The 23,843-nt window shown below is 36.1% G+C and overlaps 3 protein-coding genes across 5 annotated transcripts; 1 reads left to right on the top strand and 2 right to left on the bottom strand.

Moving 5' to 3' along the window:
* Nucleotides 1–346: 346 nt before the first annotated feature.
* On the top strand, nucleotides 347–9,996 carry LOC103848549 (pentatricopeptide repeat-containing protein At5g42450, mitochondrial). The gene has a single exon (XM_033285381.1). It carries the CDS (start codon nucleotides 3,010–3,012, stop codon nucleotides 4,549–4,551), a length of 1,542 nt encoding a protein of 513 aa, XP_033141272.1. The 5' UTR covers nucleotides 347–3,009; the 3' UTR covers nucleotides 4,552–9,996.
* LOC103848582 (DNA polymerase delta small subunit) lies at nucleotides 6,380–9,715 on the bottom strand. The gene is made up of 8 exons (XM_009125462.1): nucleotides 9,620–9,715; nucleotides 9,341–9,459; nucleotides 7,361–7,418; nucleotides 7,154–7,245; nucleotides 6,936–7,063; nucleotides 6,711–6,805; nucleotides 6,588–6,596; nucleotides 6,380–6,436 (listed from the first exon to the last, which is right to left on the bottom strand). Exons 1-8 carry the CDS (start codon nucleotides 9,713–9,715, stop codon nucleotides 6,380–6,382), a joined length of 654 nt encoding a protein of 217 aa, XP_009123710.1.
* A 57-nt stretch (nucleotides 9,997–10,053) lies between the features above and the next one.
* Nucleotides 10,054–22,911, bottom strand: LOC103848550 (kinesin-like protein KIN-7J). Of its 3 annotated transcripts, XM_009125433.3 has the most exons (13): nucleotides 19,019–22,911; nucleotides 14,314–18,602; nucleotides 14,146–14,235; nucleotides 13,966–14,066; nucleotides 13,658–13,771; nucleotides 13,509–13,590; nucleotides 13,360–13,427; nucleotides 13,217–13,279; nucleotides 13,000–13,124; nucleotides 12,569–12,911; nucleotides 11,093–12,496; nucleotides 10,733–10,998; nucleotides 10,054–10,652 (listed from the first exon to the last, which is right to left on the bottom strand). In XM_009125433.3, the coding sequence occupies exons 2-13, from the start codon at nucleotides 14,489–14,491 to the stop codon at nucleotides 10,304–10,306; spliced, it is 3,183 nt and encodes a 1,060-aa protein (XP_009123681.1). In that variant the 5' UTR covers nucleotides 14,492–18,602; nucleotides 19,019–22,911; the 3' UTR covers nucleotides 10,054–10,303. The 3 variants fall into 3 exon arrangements, with proteins under 3 accessions (XP_009123681.1, XP_033141270.1, XP_009123682.1); XM_033285379.1 differs by having other exon boundaries at nucleotides 14,146–18,602; XM_009125434.3 differs by lacking the exons at nucleotides 10,054–10,652; nucleotides 10,733–10,998; nucleotides 11,093–12,496; ... (6 more) ...; nucleotides 13,966–14,066; nucleotides 14,146–14,235 and having other exon boundaries at nucleotides 18,056–18,602; nucleotides 19,019–19,397.
* Between the last annotated feature and the right edge of the window lie 932 nt (nucleotides 22,912–23,843).

Raw genomic sequence — 23,843 nt, forward strand, 5'->3', positions numbered from 1 at the left:
ATTTTATTTGATTAGTATTTAGTATATAATTTATGTTTTTAACTTTTTGCTAAAAGACTTTTTCAGATAACAATACAATATATACATAAATTATCTCTTTTTAAAATTATATTTTCAGATTTTGGATAATTCTTTCTATTATTAATTTTAATCAATTATCTAATTAAATAAATTAAATTGAATTTATTTTTATTTTTTTTTAATTTAGCTATACATTTTATTCATTAATGATATAGACAATATTAACCACTCTAACTTTTAACGTGAAAGCTCGATTCCAAAAGTTTACTTTGCAAATAATAGTATAGATTGAGAAGCATTACAATATTTTTTTGTACCCACGTGTCATCACTAGAATAATTCCTAGAATCCTTAGAAAAATAAGTTGGTCCATCTAAATATATAATAAATTTTTTATTAAACTAACCATAAATACATTATTAATGTGCTTCATTATTTCCTTAAATAAAATTACGGAATTGTCAACTCGATTGTCACACATGCTTTTAGAGAAAATTGATGCATGCTTGCAATGCTCATTATCAACTCGATTGTCACACATGCAGGATTTGCCCTTCTGGCTGCTATGGAGATTATGGAAGAGTAGAAACACTTTAATATTCCAGCAAAAGGAAATTGACTGGAGAAGTTTATTGAGATATGCACGGGAGGATGCAACAGAATGGAAACAACGGGATAGTAAGGTTGAAGAGATTCATACAAGACGAAGATCATGCATGATTTCTGTGACAAACATCATGCGTGAGTAGATCCACCTGCTAGGTTTAGGAATTTCTAGGTTTTGAATGAATTTCTGAATTATATGATTGTTAGGATATCTAAAGATCTATACATCAGGATAGCTTGTAATACTACGATCTAGAGTAGTTGGAAAACCACGAGAGTGTGACTAATTGCTTGAACCTAGAATCATAGGACAATTGAGAGGCACGAGAGTGCAATCAATTAACAGAATCCGAATCCTGCTGGATTAGATACGTAGGCGCATACGAGAGTTGGTCTAGGAATCTAGTTGAACATAATCGATATGTTCGATAATGCTTGCCTAAGGCAGTGTCGGTCGACGCTTATACCATTGCATCGATCAACACTCAATCCGTAGCATCAATCGACGTCCATATCGTAGCATCGATCGACGCTCATATCATAGCATCGGTCGATGCTCGATTTGTGTTGACATGCGAGAACTGAAATACTGAACTTATTCAATAGATTAGACTCACAGCGAGAGCTGGTTGTCTTTTGCATTAGATATTGAGTTCTAGAATCAATAGCATCTATAGTTTAGAGTTCTAATAACCTGAATGAAACCCTAAGTATAGTAACCATCCTTCCATCAAACAACTCTTTGGCAACCTGAACAATTGTCTTGTTCAACTTGTTTACTGTTTACTGCTTTGCATATCTCTATTTAATGCTTTAAACATACTAGCCTAGCTTAATCAAACTGATTAGATTTAATTGGTTCCCTAGCTCCCTGTGAATTCGATCGCTAAGTACTACAACTCGACCTATTATTTGAGAGCGTATAAATCACTCATTCGGATAATTTGAGTGATATCACAAGAATATTGAAAAAATAGAGCTGTCATGATGTTTAGTCCTGGCGCCTTCTCTGGGTGCATCATAAATAAAGCCTATCTAACCTCATTCTCAGTTGCTATTCTTAACAATCGTTGATTCCTCTGAGGAGTGATACCCGGTGTTACCTCTGTGAGGAAGCTATCAAATTCTGATGGTGAAGTGGTACTAAACAAGTCTTCAAAATAGTCTACTGCGACATTTTCCACCCCAGTATCCTCTGTAATCCAATTTCTTGCAGCATCATGTAACCCGACTATCCTATGACGAACCCTTCTTTGCTTGGTTAAAGCGTGATAGAATTTCGTGTTAAGATCCAGATGAATACCACATATTCTTACTTTTCTAATGCCAGTAATCCTCTTCATCCTTATATGCATCTTGTTGCTTCCTAAATACCTTCAGAATATCCTCCTCAGATCTAGTGTTATATGTTTGTACCTCTTCGAGAGCTTTCTGTAACTCATTTATTTTTTTCCTTTCCATAAGGTGGATTATTTTTCCGCCATTTAGCAACTTCGTGACGACAATTCTTAATTTTTTCCACTATACCATCTTCCATTCCTCCACTATAATCTAACCAATCCATTATAATTGATTCTATAAGACTCTTTTGTCCAATCCATTTCTTATCAAAACAGAATTGTCCTTTCCTTCTGACAACTTTATCCTCCAAGTAGGCCACTATTGGGCGATTGTCAGATGCCATCATCTCTAAATATTCTGTGTAATTGAATTCACTAGTAAAACTAATTGAATTCTGTAAAATTTTGTTATTTATTTATTATATATATATAAGAGTATAAAAGTCTTTTATTTTTTACTGAAAAAAATATTTTTGAAAATATTCATTTACTAGTGGTAAATATGAATAATTATATCACCAAAGTGGTAAAATTGAAAATTCCCCAATATTTAATCTAAAAATCTGAATGATGTGATGTTTTATCCATATTATTGAAAAAAAAAGAACCAATTTGAAACTAAACTGGATTAATTTTTTCAAATATTAACAGTTTTCAATTTCGATATATGAATCGAACAAAAAAATCAAAAGTATTGAAGCAAAACTAATTGAATTCTGTAAAAACCGGAAAGTTTCTAAATCTATAGAATCAAAAACAGAAAAATCTAAACCGAAACTTTAAACTCTAAATTTTAAACTCTAAACTCTAAACCAGACATAGTGGGTCTAGGTAAATACAAGAAAAAGCAACAGAGGATCAGATGCCTGCGACAGAAATGACATCTAACTCTTGAAGTGATTACATTAACAAAGATTGTTTGAACTCGTGAGTTTTTTTTTTTTTTTTTGGTAAAATAACTCGTGAGTTGTGTGGTTCTTCAACTTCGTTTACTTGTTTCTTTCCGTGGGGAAGACAGGAGGATAGTTGATAGGCTGTATCTATGGTTTCATCTCAAAGACTATATCTCTCGCGAATCGTTACAAGGAAATCTCACTCTTTGGCAAGTGCCCTTGTTACCAAATCACAAGAGTCGGTCCCCAAGTCAGTTGGATTCTCGGATTCGGGTTCGACCTGTGAGGCACACCAACTGTTCGACGAAATTCGAGACTTGAATGTCATTTCTGGTACAGCCGTGATTGGCCGCTTTGTGAAACAAAACAGGCATGTAGAGGCAATCCATGCTTTCAAAAGGTTGCTGTATCTGGGAATCAGACCAAACGAGTTCACCTTCGGCACCGTCATTGGGTCCTCTTCATCTTCGAGAGATGTCAAATTAGGCAAGCAGCTACATGGTTTTGCGTTAAAAATTGGACTTGCGTCGAATGTGTTTGTGGGCAGTGCGGTTTTGAACTGTTACGTGAAGCTGAGCACGTTGATGGATGCTCGTAGAAGCTTTGATGATACTAGAGATCCAAACGTTATTTCTTTTACCAATTTGATAAGTGGGTACCTAAAGAAACATGAATTTGAGGAAGCCCTTTCCTTGTTTAGAACAATGCCAGAGAGAAGTGTTGTTACTTGGAACGCAGTGATTGGTGGGTTTAGTCAGACGGGACGGAATGAAGAAGCTGTGCGTACTTTTGTGGATATGTTAAGGGAAGGTGTGGTGATGCCTAATGAATCAACCTTCCCTTGTACGATAACAGCCATATCCAATATAGCTTCTCATGGTGGTGGTAAAAGTATCCACGCCTGTGCTATCAAGTTCTTGGGTCAGCAATATAATGTCTTTGTTTGGAATTCTCTCATTAGTTTTTACTCCAAGTGTGGAAACATGGAGGATAGTGTTTTGGCTTTCAACAAGCTCCATGAACAAGAAAGGAACATCGTCTCTTGGAACTCTATGATATGGGGTTATGCGCACAACGGAAGAGGAGAAGAAGCTATAGCCATGTTTGAAAAGATGATCAAAGACACAAACCTGAAACCAAACAGTGTGACACTTCTTGGAGTGTTATTTGCGTGTAACCACAGGGGCCTAATCCATGAAGGGTACTCATATTTCAACAAAGCAGTGAATGATTATGATAATCCAAACCTGCTACAACCTGAGCACTATGCATGTATGGTGGATATGCTCTCTAGGTCAGGTCATTTCGAAGAAGCAGAGAAGCTTATTAAAAGTCTGCCTCTTGATCCGGGAATCGGGTTTTGGAAAGCATTGCTTGGGGGATGCAAGATTCACTCAAACAAGCGTTTGGCTGAATTAGCGGCGTCGAAGATCTTAGAGATGGAACCCAGAGATGTTTCGTCATACGTTATGCTTTCAAATGCTTACTCTGCTGTGGAGAAGTGGCAGAATGTGTCGGAGATACGGAGGAAGATTAAGGAAACGGGTTTCAAGCGTATCTCGGGATGTAGTTGGATTGAAGTTAGAGGCCAAGGTTGTGTCTTTGTCAATGCTGACAAAAGCAACAAACAGAAGGATGAAGTCTATAGGGTGTTGTCACTTATTACGCAACATCTTATAGAAGACTTGTGAAGACTTCAAAAAGTCAACTGTCTAATGTTTAATGTAACATAGAATAACAATCCCTTTAGGACTCCTACCCCAATCTCGCATTGTTGTGTTAGAATTGCAGCAATTAAACAATATCAAACGACACCGCCACTAGGAGATTCTCGTATCTGAATTGCGTCGTAGTACAACAGGTTAACTACTCACATTCACCAATGTAAGTTAAATAAAATTTTCCGACAAAGCATTTTATATTTTGAGAAGTTGCAAATTCTAAACTTCTGTTCGTGTGCATTGGAGTCAAAATAAGTTATACTGAGATCAACTGTCAAAATTGTTAGTATATTATCAAACAGTTCTTAAAAGTTTACAAGCCATAAATGTCGAGATACTAATAAGGGCATCTCCAACCTTACTCCATTTTCTGTTCCAAACATCATTTTGGAGTAAAATCTTCTCCAACCCCACTTCATTTTCAACTCCAAAATGGAGTAATGGCTAGAGTTACTCCATTTAGTGTTGAACTTTTTTTATTTGTGAATTGGTCCTTTAAATCTTTAATGTTTTTATTTCTTACTTAAATAATATTTTAAAATGATACAATAACATAAACAAACAAGATATTCCATTATTTAATAATTTTACATAAAAATATATACTATAATAAAAAAATAATAATATAAAATAAAGATAACATAAAAGGATCTATAGTTGCGTTTCGCTATTGTGAAAGGGCATGTTCAGTTTTGGAAAAAAATGTGTTACATGACATCAAGACTACATATATAATTCTACATAACATGATAATTAAGGATGAGCGTGAATTTGATGCACCAACTGAACTTGGAAGAGAAGCTATACCTCCATATATCAAAATTACATAAGATGAAAATGTCTGATTTTAAAATTTTCTTGTTCGATTTAGGAATATCAAAGATAAAGAAGCTTATGTTTCATTACGAAATGTATTAGTTGATCATTGTGAGAAAAATATTCTAATGCCACTATTAAACCAACTTATATATTGTCTTTTATTTTATTTTTATGATTTCTTGTACTTTTTAATAATAACTGTTTAATTTAAATAATTTTTTTAAGGAATTTTTGTAAACATAAAATAGTTGGGGTTGATTAGTAATTTTTTTATAAATATAAAGTAATATTAACAATTATTAATAAAATATATTATTTTTGGAGTAGAAAATGGAGTAATACATTGGAGTAAAACTTTACTCCATTTTGGTGTTGCACCATTTTGGAGTAAAATATGGAGTAATACATTGGAGATGCTCTAAATCCACATATGCCGCATCCAAACTAGAAAATTACACGAAACATTATGACGAAATTATCCGAAACACGATCCTTTTCAAGAAAAACCTAAGAGTTTATTCGTGAATAAAAGTCATCCAACAAAACATACTTACAACAAAGAATATAGCAAAGCCGTTTCAATTGATGTTTAAATGAAGAAACTTTTGTATAGTAAAAATAAGTGACCTAATATAACAACCTTCGTAAAACAATACGAAATCAGCGTTTACGAAATAATCTTTGGACGGTTGTCTAGAATCATACAAAACGATTTTCGGAGAAGTACATATATAGAACACCTCGCCTTCATCTCTCCTCCTTCCCCTATCTCTCTCCTCAGTCCTCTCCTCGCCCATGTCTCTCTCTATCTCCTCTCCTCGCCCCATCCTCTCTTTTCTCCTCACGCTTCTCTCTCTAGTCCTAGCTCACACATCTCTTGCTGGGCCCAATAATAAACATCAAAAGCCCGAGCATTGGCATTAATTTCCCAATACTAAAAGATGATATGGCGCAAGGAAAAAAGAGAAAAACAACTTTATTAGTATAGATAGATGTCAAAGCTACGAGTGTAACACTCCAGATTCCTTAGGTTCATCTGCCAAAGAAAAACAACAACAACAGATTTTTGAGATATGAAAGAAAAATTGAATTCCAGTGAGGATGATCTATGATCAAAGTTCAATTCACTACAACAGCAATACCGGTCTCACAAAATTTAGGAATGAAGATCAACCTTCCCGGCTGACCTTCTGACCCTGCAAAATTAATATATTACCCAACACACTTAGAGCACTGTTTGACCCAAGAAACAAAAAATACCTACTATGTACTTATATAATAATATTTATGCAAGGATATTGTTCCTTTACCGAACGGTTGTCATATTTATCTTGACTCCCAATGAAGAAGACATGAGGGCAAGTTGCAATCATGAAAAGGTCACAATCGGTGAAAGGATAACAACCTGCAAAGAAGTGAATCAAACCAATAGACTCCAAATTCTTCTTTTTTGATTAAAAAAAACCAATAGACTCCAAAATGGAACTTTGTTCGAAATATATATTTTGCAAGGCAGGGGGGAGGTGAATTCTCACTGAGTGTATTAGGTGCAGTGGGAGCAAGATGACTCCACTTCAGTGTTCTTTCGAAAAAATCAAGATTGCTTTTAGCTTCTGAGTACTTGTCAAGGTCATTGATGTTCTTACCATAAGTTCCAAGAAATCTTCAAAAGTGTTAAAACTTCCTAAGAGGTTTTAGCTAAAATAATGAACTATAGTTAAGAGATTGTGTCCTTTATGTACAATAATCATACCTGATATTGTCCACATCAAAGGAGTGAGGATTTCTACATGATCTGAAGGTGTTATAAAGGGTTGATCGAGGGAAAAGGCAAGTGATCGGTGGCTGTACAAAAGAAAACAGCCTTAAGATAATTTGTCCATAGTAATATTGTTTTTTTTCCAGTAGTGTTTGTTATGTATTTGCAAAGTGCAAACCTGCTGAGGTAATACAAAGTTACCGGATCATTTACGCTTGAAATTATAGCTTCTGAAACTCCTGCATGTATCTTAAACAGTCTACAAACAAAACAAAAATTCAAACTTTCCTCAATAGAATTTGATAAGACACAGGTGGATCTGGTTTTAACTCACTTGGTTTAACATGATATCAAGCTCTTTGATGGGCTCATACAGAATTGACTAATCTTTGGAGGACATGTTGTGCAGAAATCAACCAATAACGATCATAAAAACCGGATAACTGAAGATGTATACCCACAGGAAAAGTTATCAGTTATGAGTTTATGGGGAAATTCAACAAAGTTGCAGCAATTACCACCCATTGGTAAAGCTCGTCATTGAGAAAGTTGATCTTCTCTGATTGTATAGGGGTGAGGAGATCCATCGTAGTCTTGGAGAAAATATATAGTCGGAACTTTTATCGGTTACCTTCGACTATGATGATGAGGATTTAATGCATAAGAAATTGATAGGAGTGGGGTGAACCACATAAATGGTTGCTTTAATACGACAGAAGACATAAAACTGTAGCCGTTATAGTGTCAACGATATTGGTAGCGATGAGGATTCAAATCGCCACGTCATCTTTAGTACGAAGATGGTCCGGTGAGTCGGATAAATCCCTAAAAAGTAATGACTCTAGAAAAATTCAGAAGGGTCTTATGGGTTAACCAAAAACTAAAATAATGGGCCAAAAAACAAAACAAAATCAAAACACAATTTAGAAAAGTTTTTATGTGGATGAGTACATGTGTCATGATTAGGAATGGGTATAGGCAGCCAAAAAATTTTAGGTGGGTCAATTTCATAACAAACATATATTACATGGATCAGTTGTCTATTTTTTGTTATATTTTCTGATTTGTATTAAATACAAGTAAAAATACAGATTTCACTTGGGTCAGTTGACCCATATCCCAAACCCTGGCTCCACCACTGAATCAGACATGTAGACTTGTTCATTGATGTTTTTATAAATAAATAAAATGATACATGTCATAAGGTGGAATTATGATTTTTACTATTTTTGTAAATTATGCTATTTTATAATTTATAGTAGTTTAAAATAGGAATACATGGAATGAGTCATTACGTTTGATTCCAAAATAAAACTACCAGTTACATGGAATTACAAAATGATCACATTCCAATAATTCATGTGGAATAAATGGAAACAAATAAAATGCAGTGATAAATCATTTAGAAGAAAAAAGTTACGTGAATGTAGTGGAATGAAATAAAATTAGATATTTTTAATTATGTTTAGATAATAATTATTTATTTGTAGTCATATGGCAGATTTGTTAAGATTTTAAATTTGAAAATTCTGGTTAAGTCTATGATTTGTTACAACCTTAAACTAAAATATAGCAACATATTTTCTTATTTAAACACTCTGTAGTGATATCAAACTTACAAATCATCCGAAGAATGTTTAGTATCAAACTAAAGTTAAATAAATATGTTTACTTCTTTTTATCATTGTTTATTAATTTTAATGAAAATTATTTTACTGTTAAATACAATTAAGTAGTACAATTAAATAGTATAATTAAGTAGGTTATTTTTCCAGGTTTGTTTGCATGTTCACATACTTTGTTACTGATGGGTACTTTTTGTTTTACTTTTCTTATTTTTCTCCCCAAAAAGCCCTTGTGTTTGACAAGATTCTTTTGCCTTACTTTTCATATTTCTCTCGACCAGACTAGGTGTGGTCATGAAACCAATTTCAAATTATGGACGATTCATAACCACCTCTTTCACCACCACTGCTGTATCCCTCTTTGCACTGCCATAACTACCTCATTCACCATCACTACTTTCATAACCATCCACCGATGGTGTGGTTGTGGACATGGTTATCCGCCTCCGACCACAATAATATGCATCCAACCAACACCACAAGACCCTCCATGCGTCAATGACCCCCGACCACTTATTTCATCACCACAATTTTCATATCCACCTGCACAAGCTACATTTCCGCCATTAGCTCCTCCACCGTCACCTCGTACTTACCTTCCGCCTTCTGATCCACCACCACGGCTCCACCTCCAGCTCTTCCTCTTTCATCACCACCATAAGACCATACCTCTCCCTGTCTCAAAAGTCTATAAGCTTGAGAAAGCGTTCTTTCATGACTTAAGATTTAAATCATGGTCATCGTCATAATCTTTGTGTACGAAGCTGCCGGAATCAAAAGGATTTAATTCGTTAAGTGTTGACACCAATCGTCAGTGAGATTAATGCAGGATCACCTCTATGAGCTCCACCTCCACATGCGGCTCCTCTTCCTTCACCGTTTCGGTAAGCACCACCACCATAAGATCCTCCACTTGCTGATCCTCAACCATCTCACCAGGTCCACTTTTTAATCACTAGTATGTGCCACCACCATAAGTCAATCCTCCACCGCCTCTGTTATTGCTTCCGCTTCTGTCTCCGTCTCCGAACCATATGTGACAGGATGAAGATTTTAGGTTAGAGAAAGTGTGAGGTTTAAATTAGAAGGGGTTTTTGGTCAATTTACTCAACAAAAGTACTTGGCAAGTAGAAAGTATGTGTAAATGTTAATGGACCATGGAAAAGTATGTCCCATGTTATTTTTTTTTATAAAAATGTTTTCTTGCGATTACTCATTTTTATTCCATAAGTGGTATCATTCCAACTTTGACATTCCATTTTTTTTAATTCCTTTCGTTCATAGCATTCATTAAATCTATTTCCAGTTACAGCCTATGTTGTAATTGTGGGACTCACCAATCGAGCAATTAAATTTGATTAAGAAATTTAAGAGGATAAAAAAATTCTAAGTTAGAATCACAAAAAAAAAAAAAAAAATTCAAAGATTAATTTTCTTGCGGTTTGACGTCTAGAAATTTAGTTATTTTACATACAATCCTTCCACAATTTTATGAGCAGGAACTGTGTATGTGCCCTTTTTATGATCCGGTCAAGCGCATACTGGAGAAAGATTTGGTAAATCTCCAGCCAGATGATTTTACGTTCTCGGTTCCCGGTAACAAGCTGAGGCCAAACATTTCCTTCGGCATTCGACTAGCCTCAACAAATCCAAGCAGCTTTGCCACAAGAGAAGCACTCTCTTTTATGTGTTCCGTGTCTTGTGTGTTGGTCCACACTTTGCACGCCACCTGCAGACTTCTCTGCTTTGAGTTCACCTCCACGCCCCATTTTCGGTAGAGTTCTATTCTCTGGTTCCATGGGAATTTCTTTGGTATTTGTTTTGAAAGCCATTCCTTCTCGCGTGTGAGTGCCTTCACCGTTTGTGTCCTGATTAGATAACATATATAGGAAGTGGTTAGCATAATACTTAATTGGTGGGTCACTGAAGCAGGTTGTTCAAAAAAGACCTTGATGTTTCCGTGTCATTATTTATCGTCTGCTTCAGAAAAGATAGCCTTCTGAGTTCAACTTCCATATAAACATAGTCAGATGGATCACCTTTGAAGAGCAAGAAGAAGTAGGTTCTGTGAACCAGTGGTACATTGCATACCGCCCAAAGCTCAATTATTTGCCGTTGCTGTCTCTCAAAGTCTGATAAGTTGCTTGTATATTGTCCTTTATCTGGGAAAGTCTCTGTGGAGGAATCTGTTTCCTTAGGTACTGCGTCTTCTACCTGCAATTGGTGATCATCTAAACTTTTAAGAAAGGATGCAATCTTTTATCTTCCCAACAAAAAGAGTTCAAAGGAAAGAAAAGATTTCACTCACCAAATCATCACCCTGCTCTCTCTCTAATTGATCATTTGGCAATGCATTTGCAGGGCTTTCCGGCTTGATCTCAATTCCATAATCTAGCCCAGGTGTCGAGTCAAGTGAGTGCTGCCTTGCCATTTCTTGGAGACCTGCTACAAATTCTTGGAAGCTATTGTCCGTTTGCGGATCACAGTCTTTCAGGCTTTGCGCATCAATGGGTGTAGAACTCATAGAGCTCCCTGAATCAAAGGAAATGCTGGTAGTCTTGTTCATGGGTCGTCCAGGAGATGCATTTAACTCCCTAGCCCTCCAGGAAGGTGAGGCATTGTTACTAGCTTCCAAGTTATCAAACCATAGAGGAGATCTAACACACAAGAGATTCTCTCTGCAACTTCGGCTTCTTTTTGTAGTGAAAAGTTCCGGACTCTTGTAGTCTCTTCTGAAGCAGGGTGACTGTTGTTGTTCTGCTGTGTGCATACTCATAAGGTATTCAATTTTCTTCTGCATCTCCTTTACCTTTTCTTTCAAAGCCTCGTATGTACTGTTGTCAACATCATCTGACATGTAGACAGATGATTCGCTATAATATTTATCATCCTCATCTAGCTTAGCACCATCAGGTACTAATTCCACTTCGACTGTCTCTTCACATTGCTTCTTTGTAGGGAGTGAATTTTGCTGCTCTGGCTGAGCAACTTCTTCTTCTTCTTTATTTGAGCATTCTTCAGCTTGCTTTGTTGATGAACTTGTCATCCTTTCTTCTTTCTTTTCCTCTTCGTCTTCCTTCACAAATTTCTGTGTTTCTTGTACTTCAACTGATGATCTCATCTCCAAATCCGAGGTCTCAGGCTTAGCATTTGGAGACGATAAGTCAACGTTTTCCTTTTCGGCAGGAGTGCTAATCTCCACCTCTTCTTGCTCATTATTACCCATTAACGAGCTATCGCTTGGTTGGTATTCCGGAGATGATACAGTTTCTTCTTTTCTGGGTGAGAGAACCTCAGACACAGCTTTCTTATCAACAATGTCGTCATGGCTTTCCACTGGTTCTGCTTGGACACAACTCTGCTCACCTTCCACTTTTTGGTTGTTGGTTGTTTGAACAATCTCCTCCCAGCCATTGTACAGATTGTACCTCGAAAACTGAGGAATATTGTCTTCCACCAAGAAATCATCTTCTTCAGGGTTTTCGAAAAGCTCAAAGTTCCTCTCGGTGAAGTTATTAACGGTACTAGGCTCACCAATATCTATTGAATCATAGCTTCTTCTTCGAAGATCTGCATCAAAATCCATGGAGCTTAACATTGAATGTTCATCCATCCGAGAAGACCGCTCTTCTGCTGTTGCTTTAAGCAAAGTCTCCACCCGAGATTGCGCTACATCACGCTGCCATTTTAGTTCTTTCATTTGTTCCTCCATCTGCAGTTTTAATAGTTAGAAAAATAAGAAGAATGTACTAAGAAGAGAGAGAGAGAGAGAGAGATGAATCACTTGTGAAATGACTTCCTCTTTCTGTTTCAGCAATGAATAGAACTCAGAGCCTGCAGAAGAAGAAGATCCTATGTTCTTCAACTCATTCTCCATTCGAGCAAGTTCCTGTTGCAGTTGCTTCACCAAAGCCTTCTCTGACACAACTAGATTGACCTGAGCGTTTGTCGTCACCTCTTTAGCACATGTTGCAAAGAGAAGTGTGTTTCTTGACTGTTCAACATGACTACGTGCAGGGCTCATTGTACATATGATAGCTGTTCTCGCATTTCCTCCCAAAGAGTTCTGAAGGATTCGAGTTAGCTTCGAGTCTCGATATGGTATATGCCCGCCGTTTCTACCTTTACTGTGTTTCAAAATGAATGAGACTGCCTGTTTATAATACACACATGTCTTTGGTAGAAGAGGATCTTAATAAGTAACGAAAACCGAACCTTAGTTTGCGGATGACGGTTCCAAGAGTAAGTAAACTCCGGTTTATATGACAACCTTCTTTCAATCTTGCACCAGCAGATAAAGTTTGAGAAGCACGTTCACTTCCCGCCAGATCAACGAAGCACTTGATAATCCAAAGACATTTTGACATCAGAGAAAAGAAAGATGACAAAAAAAAAAAACTCATTAAATCACAAACATTGCTCATCATCATACCACGGATGCAGCAAGAGTTCTGGAGCTCTCTAGAGAAAATTCTCGACCAGAGCTTTCAATAGTCTGCACGAAATGAAAAGAATTAGCATAGCACTATAGCTTTCGAGAGAATCGAAGAAACAATATAGTTAAGTTGAGATTACCAGCCGGAGAATCTGATGTGATCTGGAGCTAGTTTCATTCAATGAGGTTTCTCCAATCTTCCTCTGAGCTGCAATGACAACATAGGTTCATAAGTTAACAACATTCATCATTAAAAAAATAATAATACAAGTCAGGGAGTGTTACTTACTCTCGCAAATTGAAAGAAGCTCCTCTAGATGGGTTCTGTCTCGGAGGGTCTCCTCAATAAGTTTCTCAACGACGGTTCCTCTCTGGTGAAGCAAACACAATATGAGAGAATGTATGGCATAATATCTGAAAGAAAGTGATATAACTAACCTCTGGATCATCTAGAAGCCTCAACTGGTTATTATCTCCACTAAGGAGATCCCTCACAGCTTCATTGTAGATCTCGATTGCAGAGAACTTGAGAGTGAATTCCCGTTCTTTATGCTGAAGGAAAACAAATAATAAGAAGAGGGTTGGTTTTGTGCTCATCAAGGAAGAAAGGAGTAAAAGGTCTTGAAATTTTTATATTATTTCTTGTTACTACATATATAAAACTTAAAAATATTAATGAATATTTACAACCTTAGTCCATAACTATTGTATCATATTCATATACAAATAGGGAGAGCATGTCAAACCTTTTGAATGTAACAAAAAATATCATTCATTGCGAATTCAGTGATGCCACTCATCGTGTACGTCTTCCCACTGCTTGTCTGTCCATACGCAAAAATGCTTGCTGCAAAAAAATGTGTCAAACCAAACTCATTGAGACAAGAACAAATCAAATCATTGGTAAGGTTAATATTCGTTGTTACAATTGATTCCCTCGAGGACACAAAGAGCAACCTCCTTGGCTCCATCTTCATAGACTTGTTTTGTGGGGCTATCAAATCCAAACACTTTGTCTGTAACAAAAAATTCAAAACTTGTTTTCTTAGCATCCTTAACTCTAAAATGGTTAAGTTTAGCTTTTAACATGTTACCAAATGTATAGGTAGATGGGAAGAGAGATCTCTCAGGCAAATTATTGTTGCAGATTATGGTTGTGTTGTTTACACATTCCCAATCGCAGATATCGTTCCTCGTCTTTTCCTTGTCGTTCCGCGGCCTTACTCTTACCGAAACCAATATCTTCTCTCCCTTTCCACCACCAGTCGTCATCTTTTTATTATTTTTAAACACAAACACACTTTTTCTTATTGATTATACAAATACATTTCCTGCATGAATCTTTTTTTTTTCTTTTTTGGTAAAAATCTTCTTATTCTTAACGCTCTTTTTCTTCAAAACATTATCATCGAAAAATAGAGAAATGTTTAGATTGTAAAGAAAAAAAAGATTAAAGAAAAGAAATGGAAGGAAGAGGACCGGATTAGAGATGGCAGCAACAAAAGAATTTATCTCTAGCTAGGAATCAGGTAAAATGCCAAAAATGGGTGAGAGGCTTTATTGGAGGGTTTATTCTTCCTCTAGCAAACATCTATATATGCTTTAAAACCTAAAATAAGAATGCTTTAAAAAAAAAAAAAAACAACTAAAATAAGAATGTTAACAGTTGTACTTTTTTACTCATCGGCTGACGGTACAAATCTATGACCTGTCTCAAGTTCTAACAAACAATGGTCAAGTAGATCAATATACACCAATTCGTTGTTTTTAGTCTGGTGGCAGTGTCGCGGTTCCTTAGAAAATGTCCCTGTTCTAAAACGCGGGCAAATCGGACATTTACTCTGCGCTTAAACGTTACTCAGCTGTGCACCTTGGCAGATTGGACCAATTTCTCCTAAAATTCAGATTTTTTCAAAAAAATAAAAATAAATAAATATTTAAAAACATTTTCAGATTATAATCATAGTTATGGTTGAAATCCCATTACAATTGAACAAAATCATAAGAAAAGAGGTTGAAATCGTGGTGAATCGTGAAAAAATGATGAGATTCGAAATTTAGGATTTGGAGGTCGAAATTGGGAAAGATGAAGAAGGATATTTTTGTAATTACGTACTCATTAAAAACAAAAATGGAAAAAATAAAGCAAAACAATCATTTTGACCCCGGTTAAATATTACGTTGGGTCTGTCACTGGTTAATGCTGTTGCTAAATACCTAGTTAAGGTGTGATTGTATCCCCATGTATCCAAAAGAGTTCTCCTTCAGATCTGAATGTATGAACAATATCTGACTTTGGTAAACTAGGTAATGATCTATCTATGGAAACGTGAAATAATCATCAACAAATCACTTATATATTAAAAGAGAACCATTCTTAATAAATGCATTCACACACAAATTAACGCGTCTGTCTCACAATAATTTCAATTTTAGAATGCTTACGTTTCAGCATTACAATCATTTAGAAATTAATGTGTGCACACACTAATTTTCTTAACTCAATCGCAAACAATTTAATGTGTTCACACCCTAATTTCTTTTAATCAGCTCATTTTTAGTTTTCATATTTTAACATTTGTATTAGTAAATTAAAGTTCTCTCCGAACAAGTACTGAATAGTATCATTGCTGAAATAAATAAATTACAAAATCATTGAGATTCACATCAACTAAAATGTCGGAATGAAAATGTTTTTAGAAATTGATAGTTTCGTATTGAAGTGATCCTGGATAGATTGATCACGTCCCTGAATGTTCTCCAACGATTGTGATGATGAAAATAAGCAGTAGAATGAGATGATACTTCTAAGAGTTGCGGAATTGGCTCTCAGACTATCGGATTTTGCTTGCAATGTAAGGATGAATCCGAAATACACTAGACAAGCTTTGATCAAACAAGATTCAGAGATAATTTTATTAGAAAAGAGTTTGATGATTTTATTGAAGAATTTCGTCCATAATATATAGAGAAGAAGACTGTACATGCACAACTTTTTGGAAACACAACGTAATTAATGAAAATAAGGACTAAAGTTCAAATTTAAAAGATAGACTTATGGATAATTCTTCATGGACGAAAAATGGGATAAGAAATGGGCATGGTTTCATCAAGAGGATCATGTGTAGTGTTGTGTCCAAGCCTCATTAAAAACCTTGTTTGGAAAATCTAGTGGGACAAAACCAAACCAAGGAAAAGAGTGCAAGTCACAACACCTCTCTCGATGAATGAGCTAGGTGGCTTGAATCACAACCAGTGTGGTTGGATCAGCACACTCTAGACTGCCCTGGATAGTGTATAGGAGTTGGTGAAGAGCTTCCTGCAACCTTGCTTGCTTAGACCGAGTCATCGGACCAAGTGGTATGTGTAAATCTTCAGAATGGCATCCACGGGGTTGCATCCACTCAGTTGTATCTACAGAATCGTATCCACTGGATTGCATCCCTTTTGCAGCATCCACCGAGTCGCATTCTTTGACTTCCCTTAGTTCTGGTACAAGCTGTTGTATCTCCTTAGTTGCATCAGTTCTTTTGCTTGCCAAGATCACATCACGTATCTTGCTGAACTTGGCCATGGTTAAAGTTTATGCATACGAAAGCAACAAATAATTGTGATTGGTTATGAATTAAGGAAATTAAAGTGAAAAACACAACACAAAATTGGATTTTTAGTTTAGCCAAATATTGTTTTTCTTTACAGAGTTTTCATATCAAACTAAAAGTTAGAAACATAATAAAATTGTTAAGAAAATCAGAAATCATAAAAGCTTTAAAAGAAAATAAAATTTGGGAAATCAATTTAAAAATAGAATTTATGTACCGAGTGAAGATATCACATTATTTTTGACGCAACTCTAACCTATTTCACTCCATTGTATAGTGTTTTATCATATTTACCAAGAATTTTTATAAGAAAGAACACGTTATTGGTTATAGACTATGTCAATTTTTTAACAAGTCCAATAATATTGACACAATGCTCAAGCATTTTTATTGGTATTTTTAAAGTGTGGTCCAATCATTATGTATGTAAAATAAGCCTAACATATTAATTTTACATTTATTATTTTTCTTTATATTTGTTCAAGAAAGTAAATCTAGGTAAAATATTTGGATCTGAAGAATCGAGCCGAACTTGATTTAATATTAATACTAAACACAAACTAAAATTGATAAAGTACTCAAATGGATCTAAAAAAAATTAATATCTGGATAACCAAATCTAAATCTGATCTTAACTGAAATATTTTGGATACCGAAAATATCTAAAACATAATTATATATTTAAATATATCAGTTATTTTAAATTTTATATCTATTAGATATTCATTAATATAAAATATATAAAATAACAAAATATGTTCAAAATACTTAAACTATATATTTTTCTCCATCTAAATATTTAAACTGGACTATTTTTATGTAAAGTTAAGTATTTAGTCTGAAATTATTTAATTTTTATATTTTATATTAATTTTGTTTTTGGATTTCGAAGATAAAGTATATTTGAATTTTTATTAAAAAAATACATAATTAAAATAGGTATCCGAACTTGAATCTAAACCAAATCTGCAATAATTCAACCCAAATCCAATCCAATTTCAAACCAAAATTTATAAATATCTGAATCATATATAAATTTCTAACTCTAAAAATCAAAATTACTAAATCTGAACGAAAATCTAAATGTCTATCACTTGAAAAAGCTATACAACAAATCTCTCGCTACAACAGCGTAAAATACATAATCTAATCAATTATATTCACTTTGTGTTGATTAATTTAGAACCTATGTGTTTACTTATGTCATTTGATTTTCTCAATTAGGATTCATAAATATACCGAATTCATGTCTACTATATATATCAAAACACACATTAAACTATTTTCAAAGATGAGAAGATGATATCATAATGCATGAACGCAAAAATCAGAAATCCAGATATCCTAAAGTTTCTTTGGGCTCTACAAAAGAAAATATTACATATTATACCATTGTATTTCTCTGTTTCACATACTCTTCTTTCCCTCTGGGCTATGGCCGATAGACTCCAACTGGTTCCTGAGATTCTGATTATCCTCAAGCAGCCTATCATACTCCATCAGAAACCCATCAGCTGATTTTCTCAGAGCCTCTGTTTCAGCTTGTGCACTTTTCAGTTCTTTGCCTTTGCTTTCACTTTCAGATTCTAATTTCTTGATCTTCGCCTTCAACACTGCGATTTCTTCTCCAAGCGCTTTAACTTCTTCCCCATTCGTGTTTTTGCCATCCTCGAAACTTCTGTTCTGTTTCTTTGCGGTCTCCATTGTCTTCCTCAGCAACCGCAACTCTCTTATGTAATGGTGTAGTCGATCAATCATTAGCGAAAGAAACAGCACAAACCCTGAAATATAAAATGTTCAGTAACAATAAAAGAAAAAAGAGAGTAGCCAGCCCCCAAGCAAATGAGATCTCATCCTCTTGAAAGCTCATGTCAACTCATATTGATCATGATATTCCACTAACTACACTCCTCAACACCCAAACAAATCCTCTGAGCACATATACTGATTGATAAAACGCTTAATAACCAAAATAAAAATAGATTGGTATGTGAATGTTAATGATTACAATACACCCATTAAAGCAGATCAATATAATTATATCAAGAAACCAATTTCAAATTGTTGAATCAGCGCCACAGAGATAGATTGTTACGTGTTCTAATCGATAAGTCAAATCAGTTCCTCTCTAATGGAGTCAACAATCGAATCTAAGAAACTAACTGTTACTGATTTTAAGAGATCGAAGTTAATTTACCCATAAGAGAAGCTTCGAGAAGATGCTTGGAGGCGAGGACCTGATCAGTAGGATTGAGAACGGCACCATCCTCGGATCGGCGCTGGATACTAAGCAAGCTGTAGACGCTGGAGATAAGAACGACGAAGACGGTGGCGCCGATGGTTTTGACGACGACGGGGCCGCGGCCGCGTTTGATGCGATCGAAGGTGAGGATGATGAGCTTTCGGAGAGGCGTCTTGAAGAGGAGAAGGAGGATCAACGCCATCTCGGCGAAGATCACCGAGTAAAGGAGCTGGATCATCGTTGTCGGTGTGAGCAAACCCTAGATCGGAGAGAAGTCAGGAGAACGTGTTGTTGTTGTTGATGAATGAAATGAGCAACAAAGACCTTTTTATGTTGGGGCTATAAATGCCACGTCCTTTCTTATTAATCTTTCTCGCTAATATTCGAGGCTTACCGGGTTGCTGATTCTAGATGTCTCGGTTTACTTTTTCTTGAACCGGTGTTTTTGCCATGTGCTGTCCACGTGGTCTTGCTTCAGTCGGTCTGACCGACTCGGTCATAATTATCTTCTTTTTGATGAACTGGTCAGCTTGAATAGCAAAATACAACGGGTCAAATCATAGTTTTTATACGGTTCTCTCCATGTTTTATGAAAGGTTGTCAAGTATCTCTTTCCATGATCAAATCCAACGTAATTCTTTTATACAGAATTATGTATTGCAAAACGAGTCTGTTACAGAGAGTAATAAATATAACTACAATGTTTTATTTATTTCATAAAGTACTACAGCAAGATATAATAAAAATTTATCTTTACATAGATAAAATGTTTTACTATCTCTCTTTTAAATTGATTAACATGTCACACTCAGACATATACACTAGTCTAACATGTTCCCAGATCAAACTAACCCAAACACCCTTCTAACTTCACCCCTAGCCTTTATGTTGTGTCTACTCTAATTCAACACCAAAACCTTTATGCTTACGGTCTTGTCTTGAGGTGGAACCTATCCCAAGACACGTCTCTATCTACTTATATTTGTAGATTTCGTGGTTTGCCCTAGCCAACTTTCCAAGGAAGAGATATTACCATATCTTCCTTTATGGAATATTTCCAAATCTTCTTCAAAGTGTTTTGGAAATCTTTCTTTGATGATTTACCTTTTTTCCAAAGTAAATCATAGCTTGCTTAGCCTCCAAGTATCTTGTATTTTAGCTCTACGTCGACTCCAAGTTCAGTCTTCATGTCAGGTACACAGCTTTACTTCAGCTTCACTTCATGTAGCACTTCATGTACGACTTCATTTAATACTTCACGACTAGTACATGGTCACTTTTAAAAGTTGTTTTTCTTCAGCTTCTAGAACTCAGTTGTCACTGCACTAACAATCTCCCCCCTGATGATTGAGTTTTAGAATACATCACTCATATACTGCTTCAGCGCCCATACACTCCTTCAGCGCTCAGACACTGCTTATGCTCAACCACCATGCTTCCTGCTGTACTCTGTCTTCAGTATTCCCTCTTGCCTTCAGGATCTTCACCAGTGACTTAAGTGACCCGCTCTGATACCACTTGAAAGTGTAAGACGAATCTGTTACAAAGAGTAATACATACAAGTACAATGCTTTTATTTATTTCACAAAGTACTACAGCAGGATATAATGAATGTTTATCTTTACATAGATAAAGTGTCTTACTAGCTCTCTTCCGAATTGACTAACATGTCACACTCAGACAGAGACACTAGCCTAACACGTTCCTAGATCAAACTAACCCAAGAACCCCTCTGATCTCCTCATGACCCCTAGCCCTTATGCTTTGTGTCTACTCTAATTCAACACCAAAGCCTTTATACTTACGGCCTTGTCTTGAGGTGGTACCTATCCCAAGGCACGTCTCTGTCTACTTATACTTGTAGATTTCGTGGCTTGCCCTAGCCAACTTCCCAAGAAAGAGATATTACAATATCTTCCTTTATGGAATATTTCCAAATCTTCTTCAAAGTCTTTTGGAAATCTTTCCTTAATGATTTACCTTTTTTCCAAGGTAAATCATAACTTGCTTAGCCTCCAAGTATCTTGTATTTTAGCTCTACGTCGGCTCCAAGTCCAGTCTTCATGTCAGATACACAGCTTCACTTCAGCTTCACTTCATGTAGCACTTCATGTACGACTTCATGTAGTACTTCACGACTGGTACATGAAAACCTTGAGAAATTGTTTTTCTTCAGCTTCTAAAACTCAGTCGTCACTGCACTAACAAATTCGTCTACTAATCAGATACATGCAATAAAACAACAAAGCACAGCAGAAAATCAGTTAAGTTAGGTTCGCTAGACTAAGACCACCTAAAACTAATTTCCTAAAAATAATCGGATGCACTTATGTAGAGAATGTGGAATCTAAGAAATCGTGAATAGAAAGACTAATTGTTCTGTCTAAACCAGTGGCGGGATAGCACAAAATTCAATGGGGTCAAAATCATATATATATATATATAAATTTATTAGAGATTTCATAAAAAACAAGGGGTTCAAACCCACAATTTATAAGCTTATATTAAACAAAATTTAAAAATTTATAGGGGTCAATTGACCCTCCTACTCCTTCATTTCCTCTGCCACTGGTCTAAACCTTTGTTTACATACTACTATCTAGGTTGGCCGTCTCCTTGTAGATTTGAACTTATCAACTTTCCATTCTTGGATTCTTTCTTTTCTCTAAGATTCACGTTTATCTTGTTCAAAAGTTTTCATTTTCTCGTTTTTATTCATTCTTCCTCTCCGAGAAAATATACCATCAATAATTTGAGTTTCGTTACAATTTTGATTATCACGGACTGTTTTTTTAAGGTCATTGCTGGCCATTTTATGATTTAGGCCATTTTATGTTTTATGTCATTTAAAAATTTTTTTTGCTGTTTTCGTTCATTCGTTCAGAACTGCGGTTTTTATGATGTTAGTTTATGTAATGACAAAAATGATTTCTTTTCGTTGAAAATATCTTTTAGTGTTAACAATTTAACTTTTTTGACTCAACGTTTGACCATTTTTTTACGGAAACAATGGGTTTCGAATACTTTTCGAAAAATGCTTTACGGCTAGTTGTTTACAAGAAAGATGAGCACATTTGTGGGAGCATGTCAAGGAGGATAAAAAGGCAAGGAGGAGAGGGTTATAATCAAGAGCAAAGAAGTAAGTGCGAGTAGATAGGGAGAGGAGATAGTCACAATGAAGGATCATCAAAGGGGCGAGGATGAGGTCTTGTAGAGATGTGGGCGCAGAGAGATAAGCAAGGGGCAAGGAAGAGGATACAAAGGGATGAGCAAGGAAATAGATGGGGAGGAAGGAGAGAAATGGAGAGGAAGGAGAGTGTAACACCCGTATTTTCCAAAATAACTTAAATAAATAAAAAATCTGAAATCTCCATTTATTACTTCTCAAAAGTCAACTCCAAAGTCATGAATCCAATAAATAGCCATAAATCCAGATAACATAATAAATTCCGAAAATACTGATAAAACCATAAAATCTGCAAGTCTGAAAAAGAAAAAAATAAAATTCCCAAAGTACCAATCCGATAGCAATCACTCCTGCTCGTCAGTCTCACCTGAAAGGGAAAGGAATAGGAGGGGTGAGTAACAGGAGAGTTACTCCGTGAGGTATGGAATGCTAAACACGCAAACCACTGACTTGAATAATAGAACTCCCACTATAGAAGTTTAGCTCTAACATGAACAAACAAGACGCCTAAAGCATCACACAAATACAACACAAACAATGCGATAATGGCATATAGCTAGTCCATACACCCCGCATCTCCTCATACGTATATATATATATATATATACATACGCTGCGTCGTTAGTACAGTCTGTCTCTCTACCTCCGCCCTCCAAATCTGCGTCGAATGCAAACGTCCCTGTACCCACGCCCCAAACAATCAGCGTCGCTAGCCCAGATGTCTCTGAGCCCCCGCCCACCAAAGCTGCGTCGCTAGTCCAGACATCTCTGGACCCCCGCCCTCTCACATAGTCCCTACTCATAACTATGTATACATACATATATATATAGCATCTCTTAACATCACACAATCAAATCAACGGTTGAATCCTCTAGATCCCTAATTCCAGTTTACAATGAATGAACTAACTAACATTCACGACTCAATTCAAACAGACGGATCATGATTCGAAATCTAGACTAACATAGGGAGAATTTTACACTGGTACGGGATTTACGGAATAGACTCTCAACTTAGCAATGTGGAAAAGTGATAGCTATGAACTCCAGCTGCTCAAACAAACTACAAATCTGAAATTTGGGGAAAAAATCAAGTTAGAACGCCCTTCGAACGGTCCAAAACAGATAACCGGCGATCTGGTCAAAAGGTCAACCCGTTGGTCAAATGTCAACCCGGTCTACTCTGACCCAAGCCGATCAACCCTTGACCAAATTGAAATTGAATTGAACCATCGGTTTTTCATAACCGGATTCGATTTCAATTGGACCAGATTAAAATTAATTTCAACTCGGTTTAATCCAAACCAAACCAATTCCCAATAACCGATCGGTTTAATCAATAATAAAATCAATTGACTAACCGAACCGGCTTGACTAGTCAACGGCTTGACTCGCTGAGTCAACTTGGCCGAGTCACCGAGTTACCGGCGTGTCGACCGACGAGTCGCCGTAGACCGGTCGCCGGCGGCGGCCAACGACGGTGGTGGCTTAACGGAAAATCACCGGCGGCAGCGGAGAAGCGGCGGCGATGCAGCGGCGGCTTCCTGGCGGCGAACGGACGGTGGCCGGCTACGGTGGCTCCGGCGAACGTCC

Source organism: Brassica rapa, chromosome A02 (genome assembly GCF_000309985.2).
Source record: "Brassica rapa cultivar Chiifu-401-42 chromosome A02, CAAS_Brap_v3.01, whole genome shotgun sequence".
Classification (NCBI taxonomy): domain Eukaryota; kingdom Viridiplantae; phylum Streptophyta; class Magnoliopsida; order Brassicales; family Brassicaceae; genus Brassica; species Brassica rapa.

Coding starts and splice junctions, on each gene's coding strand:
- LOC103848549 (XM_033285381.1), top strand. CDS start 3,010: ATGGTTTCATCTCAAAGACTATATCTCTCGCGAATCGTTACAAGGAAA.
- LOC103848582 (XM_009125462.1), bottom strand. CDS start 9,715: ATGGTTGAGGATCAGCAAGTGGAGGATCTTATGGTGGTGGTGCTTACC. Junction 9,460..9,619: donor TGGAGGTGGAGCTCATAGAG/GTGATCCTGCAT, acceptor CTTTTGAGACAG/GGAGAGGTATGGTCTTATGG. Junction 6,806..6,935: donor CACTGCACCTAATACACTCA/GTGAGAATTCAC, acceptor ACTTCTTTGCAG/GTTGTTATCCTTTCACCGAT.
- LOC103848550 (XM_033285379.1), bottom strand. CDS start 14,491: ATGACGACTGGTGGTGGAAAGGGAGAGAAGATATTGGTTTCGGTAAGA. Junction 13,591..13,657: donor GGCTTCTAGATGATCCAGAG/GTTAGTTATATC, acceptor TTGCTTCACCAG/AGAGGAACCGTCGTTGAGAA. Junction 12,912..12,999: donor ACCGTCATCCGCAAACTAAG/GTTCGGTTTTCG, acceptor TTTGAAACACAG/TAAAGGTAGAAACGGCGGGC.